General features: G+C 42.2%; 1 protein-coding gene across 1 annotated transcript in view; it reads left to right on the top strand.

Annotated features, from left to right (window-relative positions):
* The window catches only part of slmapa (sarcolemma associated protein a), a 102,142-nt gene that overhangs the window by 61,869 nt on the left and 25,335 nt on the right, over positions 1–14,938 (top strand). Inside the window, 10 exon segments of the mRNA XM_051948227.1 lie at positions 79–174; positions 578–649; positions 737–877; positions 964–997; positions 1,000–1,100; positions 2,090–2,258; positions 3,389–3,439; positions 6,594–6,740; positions 13,165–13,224; positions 13,358–13,432. Coding sequence (XP_051804187.1) covers positions 79–174; positions 578–649; positions 737–877; positions 964–997; positions 1,000–1,100; positions 2,090–2,258; positions 3,389–3,439; positions 6,594–6,740; positions 13,165–13,224; positions 13,358–13,432 — 946 coding nt within the window.

Raw genomic sequence — 14,938 nt, 5'->3', positions numbered from 1 at the left:
ATCCCTCCATCATCCGTCCATCCATCCCTCCATCCCTCCATCACTGATTGTCTCCTCCCTGTCGTCCTCTCTCTCCAGGAGGCCTTACACAGAGAGCAGATGTTGGAGCAGAAGTTAGCCACTCTGCAGCGTCTGTTAGCCACCACACAGGAGGCCTCAGAGAGCAGCTGGCAGGTAGAAATGAACGCTTTCATTCCTCTGCACCGAAACATGCAGAGGAACAAATGCTTTTTACATCTGTATGAGTGTGTCACTGCAGCTCCCACACTGAAACCCAGTGAAGGAATGTGGTGCACACAAAGCTCCCAGACAAAGTTGACTAATCTCTGCTCTGATGGACATGTTAATGCTTTGTGTTGTGGCCTACATCAGGGCGTCATTCTTCTTACGTGTGAGTGTTGGAATTCTGATTTTGATTTAGCATCGCAAACAAAACATAAGTGGAAGACACATCCTTTTCCAGGTTTTCCTTAACATCTGTAAAATCCTGCTGCAGTGCTTTTGGAGGCACCTGTTCCACACAGATAGTGTTTGTTGGTTCAGTTTTGTGAGCTGAGTGTGTGTGTGTCCTCTCCAGGCTCTGATCGATGAGGACCGTCTGCTCTCCAGGCTGGAGGTGATGGGCAGTCAGTTACAGGCTTACTCTAAGGTAATACATGCACACATTAGTATTAATAACGAACACTTGTGCGAATAAATGAATGAGAATGAAGCTCAAATTTGCATTAACTTGCAGTCCCAGACGGAGGAAGGGATCCGTAAAGAGCTGTTGGCTCTTCAGGAGGACAAACACAACTATGAGACTACGGCCAAGGAGTCTCTGAGGAGAGTCCTGCAGGAGAAGATTGAGGTGGTCAGGAAGCTGTCAGAGGTGGAGGTAGGACCGGAAACAATGCATTAAGAATCATTTTAGGACGTGTGGCTCTCTGTCTTTGAAAGCTTTATGTCACTGCCGTCCTGCAGCGTTCGCTCAGTAACACAGAGGACGAGTGCACCCACTGAAGGAGATGTCTGAGAGGGGTCAGGAGGAGCTGAGGGAGCTCGCTAACAAGTACAACGCTGCCGTCAACGAGATCAAAGAGCTCACCGACAAAATTAAGGTGCCAACACAGAATGTAACGATGTGATGCTGAGTGACACAACAGCAAAGAGACCTTTTCTACTCTCCATGAAGCGTTTACGCTCACTGTTTGTAGAACCAGAGTCGGTTTGGTGCAAAGTAGAATTTCACATACAAAGAATTGGACGAGGTGATTTATTTCAGTTAATGCTGACAAGTAGAGAGTTTTAAGGGATGGATTGAAGATATGAAAAGAAAACAAGTGTTTCAAGCTAATAGGCTAATTTTTTAGAAGGCATAAAACAACAGTGGAGCAAATCCAAGGAATTTTAAGTAATAAAAAGTAATATTCATAATTACAGCGTGCAGAGATGTTTAAATTATCTGCCTGAGATGTGCAAATGTTATCATTTAGTATAAGTGTATAAATAAAATAAGATACAACTTTATTACTGCCAAAGGAAATTCTTTTGCTAGATATTGCTCAGAAAACAAATGACATATGAGAAATGTGTTGCCTGTAAGGAAAACAGTAAAGTATGAGTATGATAAAAAATAAAGCAAGCATGCCAAAATACATGAGATAAAATAAGGCGAGATACTGAGATAAAGAACTATTGCACGTGAAATTGAAATGCTGCACCTGACAAATAAACTTTGCACATGTAATTACCATATTTCTCCACATTTTAGTGAGCTTGAAATGTGCAGAGGACATTGTCCTACTGAAAGACTGCTGAGTCAGTGTCTGTGGTGGAGAGTCACTGGGATCATGTTAGAACCTGTACATGAATACAGTTATATGCTGATGAGGCTGGCTGGTGGTTATCATTTTGTACATTTTCTCTTCACGTTCTGTTTAATCTTCTGATTCTGAACACTGTCCTCCTTTCTTTCTCCCATTGTCCTCCATTAATCTTCTCCATCCTCGTCTTTCTCTCTTCCTCATTCTCTACTGCTACTTTCCCATTTCCTGGCTTGCTTGCGTTCCTATTCTCCCCTTCCTCTGTCTCTCGTCTCCCCGTTCAGGCGGCAGAGGGTCGTCAGGAGGAGCTGACTCAGCGGGGGGCGACGGAGAAGAGGGAGTTGGAGCTGCGGATCGAGGAGATGGAGGAGAAGGAGCAGGTTCTCCAGGCTCGCATCGAAGCTCTGCAGGCCGACAACGACTTCACCAACGAGAGGCTCACTGCCCTGCAGGGTAAACACACAAACACAGACTCCATCGCTTCATGAACACTCAGCCTACTCTAATCAGAACCATTACTGACCCAGACCTCACTCATGCCAGAACCCTCTGTGATCTGAGACCTTTGGTTCATTTAACTGGGGCCTTGACTCTCTAAACCCTTCACTTGAACTTGAAAGGACTGTTGTCTTCATTCATTTGCACAAATTTACATACATGGGATGTGGCAGGAAACTAAATCTTATCTTCAGTTTTTTACAGGAGTTTTTCCTCTGAGCTGCTTCTGTGCTTCCACAGAGCAGAAACAAAACATGAATAAAACATTTAAGTAGTGAAATAGGATGTCAAATCACCATTCTAAACAATGTTTACGTGTTCATTTTTTCCATTTTTGTTAAATTAATAAAGAAGTTCAATTTTATTTGTTTTTCCTTTTCATGATTTATGGAATTACAACTTTGTTAGACCGCACACAAGATAGTTCTTAGTTCCATGGTTGTGCTTTTCCCGTACGGTGTAGGACGTTATATGAGAGTAAAAATGAGCCACAGAGGGCAAAGAGTTTTCACTAAGAACATTAGAGGAACAACAAACAGCCAGACCTCTGCATGGGGTGCAGAGGGTTCACATTTGAAGCCTCAGGTGAAAATCAGAAACAGAAGTAGGTTTGTGTTTCTGTCTCCTAATGACACACCTTACTACTGCAGAGAATGTGTCTGCCAGCAATCTGACATTAGATAACATTGAATTATTGCTTTATCGTTTTGCTGGAAGTGTCCAGTGCCTGGATGGATTCTAATGATGTTGCAGAGGCTGAGCAGTGATCTGCTACATGCTTCCATTATGAAACCTATGAAGTGAGTGCTCCTAATGTCACCTCTGAGGGTTAAATGAGTCTTTGTAGGACGATGCAAGGCTTTACATGAGGGAATCCCTAAAAACAGATGGAAGAGATAATTAGGTCTGCACAACCTGACAGATACAACCACACACACACACACACACATCATGGTGTAACGTTTGACACGCTAACTTACTGCATGCCGCCCAGTCAACACCAACCAGGAGTCAGAACACATCTGGGCCAGACTCGGATGGATTTCTGTCAGTCAACGCTTCTGTCTTGCTGTTGTTGTTTGCAGTGCGGTTAGAACAGCTCCAAGAGAAAAGCATTAAAGAGAACAACAGTCTGGGTGAGTCCACTGATCTGCTCTGGGACTCATGTCCTCTTCTCCGCCGTTTGTCTATCTGTGGCCACTCATCTCACTTCCTCATCCCGCACTAACGAAGCATGACCACTTCCTGCATGATGTCATTGTAAATGTCCTGCTGCTCGCCGCTCTCTCTGTTCATCTGTTTCTGTCCTGTAAAGGTCGTGTGATGTCTGGCCTTCAGGTGTCCTCTGGTAGCTTCACTTCGTTCAGTCCAGATATTTTTCTGAATGCAGAAAGTTGCTCAGTACGTTTCTGTCAGAAGAGAATCAAGTGTCGCTTTTTTTCTGATTTCCACTGAGAAACTCCAACACGGTCCCTGGTGCCTGCATGTTTAAATACGTCTGCTGCTGCTAAGGAGAAAGAAACTAATGCTTTCAAAGCAACAAGTAACTACTCTGTAAACATCAAGTATCTGCATGCAAGGATTAGTTTGAGTTCATTACGCTGCTAGAAGTGGAGACTGAAAATATCAAAATCACATGAACGAAGGGTGCTCTGATCCATTGCCTCGTTATGAAGAACTTGACTGGCACTTCTGTGAAAGGCCCTACATTTGCCGTTTTCATGTGTGTTTCAAGGAAAGCCTCCACTGAAAGCCTTGAAGCTCATCAGTCACATCTGGGAACATGTGGAGTTTACAGAGTTAGCTCCCACGGAGGCAGACAGACCCGGAGTGTTGAGCAGCTCACTCAGCTCTCTGTGTTTTTGTTGGTATTTCTTGCTGTGCATTTCATTTCCAGTAGTGTGTGTCTCCTTTAAAGGCAACAAAAACAGAGGGCTGACTGAGTTTAAGCAACATGTTGGCCTCTTTTTGCTGCAGTTCTCATAGTCACAGTTAAAATGAATCTGTAGGGATTCATATTTGCTGCCACCAGGAAAGACACTGGTCCAATTTACTGTCTTCATAATATTTATTTTATGCAGTTTTGTTAAGTTTATTCCACTCAGTAGTTGCATTTGTTTGACTTTAAACTGTTCCCAATAACCAGATGAATGCTGCCGTGGTTTAAGAGAGAAGGAATCTATAAGATGATGATATGGTGCGCATGCTGGTGTTTCCCATCTCTAGATTATAGACTTAATATGCACTGTTGTTAAGAGCAGTAAAAGCAGTACTTTTCTCCACTGAAGACACTGAGTCTGTGATTGGTGGTCAGAATCAGGAGATACTGGTCTTGGTGATCAGCCCCTAAATCCCTCATCAGAGCACCCTTAACAATAATGAAGCTTTTCTCAAGTTGCTTTCTAGGCTAGGCTGCTTAAATGCTCCATTTGTGTAGTTTGCAAAGAGGCCAGAAATGTTAAGGTGTAGTTCACCACGACCATTTAATACAATCATTCTCATTCACCTGTATAAAAATAGCAGGATGTTTTTTAATCTCTGGTTTAATTGTACTAACTTAGTTTTGAAGTGCCGACAAACTGCATCTGTTCACATAAACATCATGAATTTAGTTGAAAAGTCAAACTGCAGCATCGTTTTGGACACATTTTGGTTTCAAGCTGAACTAAAAAGGAAAGTTGAGTAACTTAAAGGAGGAGATTTGTTGGATTTTCAGCAAAACGGTGGCCACTGTTCTGAAACCGAGACAGAATGAACAGACATTTAAATGGTTAATGGACATTATTTGTAAGTAGTTTCTGCTCAGATTTCATGATTCCACTGAACTGTTTGTAGTGTTTGAATGTCCAAAAGAACAAGGAACAGGGTGAGATGTAGTCATAGTTCTAGGGCATTTTGATCAGCTGTAGAATAAGTTCAAATTGTTATTAAATGTCACTGAATTTTCTAATTTAACTAAATTGTTGTCCATCGTGCAGGTCATGACAGCTGTCTGTGCAGTAAGAGAAGTTTGTTTCTGAGTTGGACAAAGTGCTGTATGTTTTATAGAAATAAGGACAAAATAAAGTTCCTCTGGCTTACATCAGAGTTACAGTCTACCACCCACAATACTGTACTGATACAATGTTTACATTTTTTCGTTTTCTTTGACCTCTTGTCTCAAACAATCTAGAGAGAAATTTCACCATTTCAGAGTTTAGAAACAAAATATTTAAAGTCCGTGTAAAGCAGGAAAAGTGTGAATTTGTCCCACAGCAGACTGTTAATAATGAAGTATTAGAGTATGTTTCCACATGGTGACTGCAGTAACTGTGCTAATGGGCCTGAGTTTGTTTTAACAAATGAAATGATGAAATGTGAAATCTGTAGATGCAGAACATGTTTGTCCCTCTGCAGTTGTGGACCAAATGAGCTGCTATGATAAACTAAGCACACACGGCAGCTCATAGGTAGACACTAGCTGTCAGTGATGCTCCAGATGTTGACAGGGTGAGAGCAGGAGGTTTGTGACACTAGCTGCTGTAGAATGGTCACCACATACGCTGATGTTGGTTCATCACATTGATTTTAGGAAACTTAGATGAGGCTGAACTGCACTGCTAGTTTTAGCATCCATTGAAAATACATTTGTGTAGCTAGCTACCAAACTGTGGACTGCAGTAGGTGTAGGAACTGAAGAGCCCCTGATGCTAACGTGCTCTGGTTTTCAGTGTTAGCAGGAAGTGAGCAGAGTGTGACTGCTGTGCTCCTTAACACAGAATGATGACAGTCTACCTTCACATCCCCGTCCTGTGCAGCTCAGTCTTTACACATTTTCAGCAGTTTTTCTGTCAATTGAAACAAATCTCTGTAAAACCTTTACACGGACTTTAAAGCAGTTTCTTTTCTAGTGTTTGTGGATGAGGAGTCTTTTTGACGTGACGTGGTAGAATGAAGCTGGCTGGACCGGTGCCGGGCTGAGCTCTGGGTGCTGCTTCCAGAGGCAGCTTGTCTGGGGGTCACGGTCTGTCAGGTCTGAACGGGGCTGCTTGGATGGTCTGGGTTCTTTCCACGGTTTCCAAACTGTCCACTGCTTTGTGTTTGTTCTTCTGGGGAAAAGAAGGCTGTGGTCACTGATTGACTTGTGGTGATTAAATGACGACACTGAATGCTGCAGACGACTGTCTCACTGCACACCTCTCCACCGTAGCCACTCTGTGAAGGAACCTGCTGTCATTAGACTCTTCTGATCATGTCTTTGGCTGCCTGGTAAAATCTGGATCGTATATATCTGATCTGGTCACATGACAGATGTCAACGTTGTCTCCCACGAACCCGTAGAGGAGCCTGTGGAGGACAAACAGAGCCTGCAGACGCCTGAGGGCCAGGAGGAAGACGAGGATGAGGAGGATACAGACACCGATGATGGTGCAGTTGGTGAAGAGGAAGATATTGATGGTAGTTAGTTTGATTCCTACCAGATTGTTACTGTTGATGACTACAGCTTCTACACATCACTGTTCTTTAACCATCTGAAGCCCGAGCAGTTCATGGTGTCTTTAGAAAAGTCCTGCTCCTGTATGGAAACAGCACAGCTATGGCTGGAAGCACAGAAAACTCAGAAAAACAACGTTAGAATTCAATATAAAAGTGGAAAAAAAGGACTGGGACAAACACCAGAACGTTTTTCCAGGTGCTCACACGGTTATGGATACTGAAGAAATGGTGCCTCTGCATACTCTGGATCATTTCCAGCCTGCTATGCACTGGACAAGCTCCAGGATTCTGTTACAGTTCAGCCCAGGAGTGCATCACTTTTACTTTATTACTGTTTTAACACATTTTTAAATGAGACAAGTAGAATAAAGTAATTTTGATGAACTATCCTGGTTTTCTGACTCAGACTGGTTGTTTTCGGTCTGCAGATGCTCAGTTCTGTTCCATCCTTATACAGTTCCTGGTTCTGATTAGTTGTGTGTCTTTAACAAATTAAATCAAATGAAAATTCTTCTATGCACAACAACATTGAAAAAAAGACAAAAAGCGCTGTTTTTAGATCTATTTTACAAAGACTGAAATCAGAAACCAATCAGTGTGTGGATGTTTTCATGCTTTCACTCCAGCTGTTCATCCGTTCTGCAGAGAAATTTCACTGGCTTAACATATCTCCAACAACTTGCTCCTCTGATCACCACTTTTAGCCCTGAAACTTTTCTATTACTGATCATCTTTGCTGTAGTTTCCTTTAGTGTTCTCTTGGTAAACACAGTCTGCAATTTCAACCACAAACTCTAAAGCTGTTGTTACATGACCGTTGATGAGGCAGTCATGACTGTTTGGCTGTGCTTCAGGGATGCAGATTTTCTTTTTTTATCACTTTGTCTTAAACACACACAGGATGAAATATATTATTAGGCTTAGATTAAATGTTCTTTTCAGGGAAAGTTGAAATTCCAAGGATTCCTTCAGTTTTTGCAGTGTCTGGGCTCTAATGGATTCCATCAATTTGGATTTATTCATTTATTAAATATATTTTTTGCATTCCAACGCGCCAGGGGGGTTTGGATTTATTTATTCATTTACTTTACAAAATACAAGCTATGTAGGCTAGATCCATTTAAAATAATTATGCTATTAAGTAAAATCCCCAAAAAATGATGTGAAACTCCAACCTGTTAATAAGATGATATTAAAAAGAAGACGTTGCTCCTTGGGATGGGTTTATTTGACTTGAGCTGTTCTTCAGCAGAATGTTTTACTGCATTTATTTCAAATCCACACAATATTTCTTTATCCTAAGATGCTGTCATCTGGTTTTCATTTCACACTTATCAGCTGTTTTAGTTCACTTTGGGGCAACAAACTTCACTTGATGGTTCTGTATCATGCTTTATAAATATCTGCTTAAATCCGTGCTGCTTTTATTTTCAGGATTTGCTTCAGTTAAAATACCTAGTGGTGTTTTTAGGTGAATTGTGGTGGATTGGGACTTTGTTTGATTTGAACGTCGTCCTTATTTTGTCCAGTGTTCAGTCTTCATTTCTCTTTTAGTGTGACAGTGTAAGGGTTGAGCAGCTCTGTACTGTGCATGGTGAGATGGGTTTTTCCAGAAAGAGTTGAGTTTAAACTGTTGGTCCTCTTAAGTAAGCTTTCTGAGGGGAGACCTCTGTCTGTCTGCTGCCTGCCTGTCCACATCCTGTCTGACGATAACGTTGTGGTCTCTGTTTAACTCTGATTTTTCTGTCAGTTGTATGGCTTTGAATCGAGCAGCTGTCTGTCCGTGTAGTTCTCGTATCTCGCTGTAATTCGTCAGTTCTTTTGTGCTTTCTCCCTGCTTCTGTCTGTCTGTCCGTCATTGACTTCTGTCTTTGGCTCTTCTCGCCTCCTTTAATACACATTTGGGTATTAAGATCCGCTTCTGAGCCGGATCCTGCTTCAGATGTAGAGGAGCTGAGTGCTCACAACAAAAGATGCGTTTTGATTCTGCTCATCTAATCCAGAAAGTCAGATTTAACCTTCCGCTCTTCAGTGTCCATTAACTTGTATTTACATGCATCAACAGATGTGTGTAAGGTCCTGATAAACAGTCCAAAGATGAAGCTAATCAAATACAGACTTCAGATTTTTTTCAACAAAGGTATCCTCAAATTACAATTGGAAACCACCGCTCATTTTTTCCCCCACAATCCAGTCTATTCTGACAGTGATGAGCAGAATCAATCGAATGTGAGATCAGAACCCAGCTCCAGTCTGATAGTCGTCATAGTAACGTCAGTTCTCTGTGTTTCTGTCAGACAACTGTCATGTTAACAACAGCGGAGGAGACTCGACTAGAATCCAACAGTTGATTGAGTGTCCGCGTGAGTACAAACATCATTCCAGTTGTACACAGAAACACTTTGGGTGTTAATTCCACAGCTGTAGAGGCCCATCGGTGCCCAGAAAAGACCAATCTGAGAAGTAAGACTGGGAAAAATAAAACAGAAATCATGGTAAGTCAGTTTGTAATGAAGTAGTCATCATAATTTATCAAACACAAAGAAATTAAAACCAACATGTGCTTCCATGTGATCAGTATTCTCATTTCATATCCCGTTTTCTCCTAATTAAAGCTACAGAATTGTGTAATCTCATTATAATAGACTTACCATGATTATTTTGCTCTTTCTTGTTCTTGAGATGCGTCACTGATTTTATTTTTCTCACTGAAAGTTGCTGCTGTACGTCAACAAAGCGTTTGCTCTGGAGGAACCTTCTGTAACTCGAACCTGAACTGATGCATTTTATAAAAGTTTTTTAGATCAGATAGATGGATGAAGAGTCTTTTGATGACTGGCTGAGTTCCAAAATGTTCACAAAGATGCTACATTTAGATCTTGACAGAACTAGATTCTAAATCCAGAAGATCCAGTCTGTCTGCATCTAAATATGTGAAATCTGTCTGTCTGCAACATCACTCAAAAACAGACTAATGGGTTTGGAGGAAATTTTCAGGGAAGGTCAGAAATGACTCAAGGACCAAGTGATCCGGTTTAGGCAGTGATGCAGCTTATAGTCTGGATCCATGGATTAGTTAAAGATGTCAGCGATCGGAAATGATACGACTGAGCAGCCTTGCTGCGCTCTGAGGGCTTTTGTAGTTCCTTTAGTGACCAGAGGAGGCAGTCACTTCTGTGTTAGTGAATGTGTTAAATACAGTGAGAACAAAGGCCATGTCTTAGAAACCTAGCTCATTAATATAGATGTAAGCAAAGACTTGGGCTCAGTTCAGAGACAGAAATGATGTACTGAGCTTTCTACAGGTGGTCCAGAGGGAAGGTATAACTGCTACGTGTGTCTTCATTCATGATAAGGAGATATTTTATTATTTTTTACGGTGTAGGTAGCTGATAGATGCAGCTTCTATCGGCTAAAACAGGCACTCACACTTAGCCTTGTGCAGATAGAAGTTAATGTGTTTCCGGCCATCTGAGGAAGTGTTGCGCTGCAGACTTTACTTCATGCCATGGGTTTGCTTCCTTGTTTGAACTTTTTGTGGTTTATGGAGCAAAGGTTTGCTGCAGAGGTTTTGATGCACTTCTTTTGGTGTCCTGCTGGAGATGTTTTCAGTCACATGAGCTCGTTGAACTTCTTGAAGCTTTCTGGTGCTTTGTGCTCTCTTTTCTGCAGGTGTTTGTGATCCTTTTAAACACTGCTCACATTCCTGCTTTCACCTTTTTAAACAGATCTTTACATGTTTTCCCTGCATGCTGCTGCTGTAGGTTTTCTCCAGATTCATTAACTGCTCTTCTTGTTTGTTTTTGTGTGCATCCTTTCTTGGTCAGTTCTTTTTCTCTGATCAACTCACATTGAAGCAATTTTTCAACAACTTTTCTTCAAATGAGACAGTAACCACGTTACTACTCACACCTGAAGCTGTTCAAAGAGCTGCTCTGATGGTCTTTGTGTCTGAATTCACAGCCTGCTCACTTTCTATGAAAGCTCTTATCCTACTGATGTTTCTGTAGGACTTTCACACACGTCTGACCTCAGTACTTTTATGATTAAGATAAGATAATCCTACAGTGGGAAAATTTACAAAGAGCGAAAGGAATGGTACAAGAAAGAGCCATCAGTAGTTAATTTAAAAAATATTGATATTGTGGAGATTCATCCAAATGTAGAAATTAAGATTGTAGAAAATAATAATATTCTTTATCCAGAGAAAACATTGGTTTTCCACAGATTCTTCCATAAGTAGAGGATAGTGATATTGCACAGATTTTGTTCATATTGCACAGTCTTCTGTGTGTAGAAAGAAATGCGATACTAAATCATGTGTATGTATTATATATTAGCCACGCATCCATAGGCACAATAATTAGGCAGCTGGAAAATCACAGTAATAAAAACACCTGAAATAAGATCATAGTAATGTGGCTTTAGTCAACAGATCAGACTTTCATTGTAAAACAACATCCTGAGCTCAGAAGTGAACCTAAGGATCAGCAGTGTGGAACTGTTGAAGTGCAGCTCACCTGTGTGAAGTGGAGAACTCCCACTGAGACTGGCTGGTAGATCCTGGCTGGTAGATCCTGGCTGGTAGATCCTGGCTGGTAGATCCTGACTGGTAGATCCTGGCTGGTAGATCCTGACTGGTAGATCCTGGCTGGTAGATCCTGGCTGGTAGATCCTGGCTGGTAGATCCTGGCTGGTAGATCCTGGCTGGTAGATCCTGGCTGGTAGATCCTGGCTGGTAGATCCTGGCTGGTAGATCCTGGCTGGTAGATCCTGGCTGGTAGATCCTGGCTGGTAGATCCTGGCTGGTAGATCCTGGCTGGTAGATCCTGACTGGTAGATCCTGGCTGGTAGATCCTGGCTGGTAGATCCTGGCTGGTAGATCCTGGCTGGTAGATCCTGGCTGGTAGATCCTGGCTGGTAGATCCTGACTGGTAGATCCTGGCTGGTAGATCCTGGCTGGTAGATCCTGACTGGTAGATCCTGGCTGGTAGATCCTGACTGGTAGATCCTGGCTGGTAGATCCTGACTGGTAGATCCTGGCTGGTAGATCCTGACTGGTAGATCCTGGCTGGTAGATCCTGGCTGGTAGATCCTGGCTGGTAGATCCTGACTGGTAGATCCTGACTGGTAGATCCTGACTGGTAGATCCTGGCTGGTAGATCCTGACTGGTGGAAGCTGAGGCTCCTTAAATGTGGGTGTTCTGGTCTGTCTTAGTCATGTGGTAGGTAATCGTCCCGTGTCTCTCTGTGAGCCTGTGGTGGGTTTTACTGATGCTGTGGGAACATTCATGTAAAACTGTCTGAATGACAGCACGCTGACAGACTGATGAAGCAGCGACGTTACATTCCCCCTGTCTGAAAGGACTCGTGAAAACGTGTGTTGATGTCTGACAATCAGCCGGTGTTTAACTGTTAATGCTGTTCTCCTTTGTTTGGTGAGCCATCAGCTGTTTGTTACAGACATTTGTTGTGGCACATGACTTGAGATGGAGCGGGACTGTTTTATTGAGGTCACTTGAATCTGAGGCTTGGTGATTTACCGTCACCCCCCCCCCGTTACCGTCTCGGCCCAGTCAGTGGTAGAGTAGGTGTCTTACATCTGCAGTGTTCAGTTTCAAAGTTAAGAGATCTGCAACAACTTCATTCAGCATTTAGCAGGTTTTACAGTTCGTTTATAACATCAGTTCGTCTGTATTTTAGTGCTTTTGTCATTCTTTGATGCTCCTGTCCAGCACATAACTGCACCACAAACAGCACTGTGTTCCATGTGCTACCATCAGTCCTTCAACATGAGAGAAACAAAAAAAACAGAGAACTCACAAAACTAACTTCTCTCAGATTTTTTCAAATTCAGTAGAGGTCCAACTGCATGGTTGCAACTAACCACCTACTATTTTGATCATTGTTAAATCAGTTTGAGATTTTTTTAAACCAAATAAAGTAAAAATTCCCAGATTGTAGCTACTGGATTGTCAATGTTTTCTGGTTTCTTTCTGACAGTAACTGAGTATTTGGTTGCTGACTAATAAAGACATTAGAGGACATCATCTTGGGTTTGGAAAACACTCACTGCTATTGTTTTCTGACATTTTGTAGAGCAAACAACTGATAAGTTATTTAAGAAAATAGTCAACAATGGAAATGGAAGCTTTAATGACTCTGTTTAACTTAATGAACTGAGATCAAACACTTTTCCTGACATTTCTTACCACTACTAACCAGCGACTAATCCAGCTGATTACTGAGTGAGTGTACTTTCTGTTTATGTCTGCTGTCAGGGTGTAGAGTTGGACCACTGGATGTTGGCAGAGTTGGGGCAGATATAAAAGAAACGATCCAAGTCTATTCACTGATTCCCCCATTTTGTTTTTTCTCTTTGCAGCCGTCAAACAGCTGAAGGAGACTGTGAGTTCTTCCATCCACAAGCTGGCTAACTTTGACGGTAAGAGACCTGTGAGCTCACTAGAGACCAGAGAGAAGACTACCTGAAGGCGCAGTTCACTTTGAAAAGAAAAGAGCTGAATTATTACGAACCTTTGACGCTCTAATGTTTGTATGTTCCTGTTTGTCTGTAGAAGTGATGGATGCTCACCTACAGAACAACCAGTCTGCAGAAGACGACATCCTGGCCAGCCCCGATCGACTCAAAGGTAATGCACACACACACACACACACACACACACACACACACACACACACACACACACACACACACACACACACACACACACACACACACACACACAGAGCAGGGTATATGTTTTCTTGTTTTATTCAACACTTGAAGTCTGATCTTTCATATTTTTGCACAGACTTTAAGTGACAGATACCTTACACTTCCTATGTCACAACAAAACATCCAGTGAAAAGCTGTCCACCAGTGGTGAGCATTCAGAGAGCAGATGATCTGCTTTTAGGTTCTTTCTCTTTCCTTCGTTGTGCTGTTGGTCTGCAAACGTCCACAGCTCAGAGTCCACAGACGGTGCTTCCCTCCCACAGTCAGCTCCTGTAGGCCCGTTGTTGTTCTCTGTCTTTAAGGGTTTACCTAGCTTAAACTTTATCATCCATCAGCGTCCACAAGTTTCTGTGCAGACCTTTATACAGACGTCTGCTTACAGTCCAGAACCTGTGACTTTGTAGGTTTGAGTTTAAGTTCAGGTGACCATCTGTTTAGCAGAGTACACGTACCTTTTTTAGTATGAACATGTGAGCTGTCTGCCTTCAAAGTCCAAATCAGTCTGCATACAGGAATTAAAAGACATGGATTGGTTTCTGACACATCCTGTTTGAAATCCAGGCTTTTCTTTTATTACCTGTCTGCTCCACTGTGCAACACGTTTGCACAAAGTTTGACATTGAACAAAGAATAAACCGCTTCCTCGTAGGCTGCTTGCTTTGCTGTCTTTTTCACTGGAGCTGCTTCAGCAAACTCTGAAATCTCTAAATGTCAGCCCTTAGAGGGTTGTCCAGCTCCTGCATTAGGGCTGGATCCTAGTATCTGAATGTTCGCTCGTTACGGTGGGATCTGAATATTTATTTTGAGATCCGAATATTGGCATTCAACCTGCCCCCTCCCTGTCAGTACTGTCTGTATTTGACTGGCCAGTTTTTGTTGTTGTCAGTTGACTTGCTTTCTGTGAAGTAATATTTGTGTGCTGATCAGGTGAACTCAGTCAGCTGTGACCTCTGACCTGTGTCTGTGCTGATGTGAGGGTCTGTGGGCTCCCAGTGCTCAGACATACCAGCAGCCACGTGTCAGCTGAGACTAAAACCCATTTAGGTTTACATCCCTGTGTATTAAAGTATTGATTTATTTCTGTGACCGTCTCCCTCCATGTCTAACCCTGATCCTCATCTGATCAGGAAACAAACCCAAAACTCAACTTAGTACTGAGTCTACAGCTTGAAGCAGCTGATGGATGGACAACAACACGCAGTGAAAACTACTAAAAACACACTGCTCTAAATGCTGCCGTTTTCTTTTAGCTCTGTAATCTTTCTGTGCCTCCTTCACTACAACGGTTTTAGACAAACACTACCAGAGTCTGGACACACCTTCTCATTCACTGCTTTTTATCTCATTATTTTCTACATTTTAATACTGAAGATGTGACAACTATAAACAAAGACATAGTGATAATGGAGTAAACAAAGTG

The sequence above is a fragment of the Acanthochromis polyacanthus genome, chromosome 5 (assembly GCF_021347895.1).
Source record: "Acanthochromis polyacanthus isolate Apoly-LR-REF ecotype Palm Island chromosome 5, KAUST_Apoly_ChrSc, whole genome shotgun sequence".
In the NCBI taxonomy this organism is placed as follows: Eukaryota; Metazoa; Chordata; class Actinopteri; family Pomacentridae; genus Acanthochromis; species Acanthochromis polyacanthus.
This window is presented reverse-complemented; position numbering and strand designations above follow the sequence as displayed.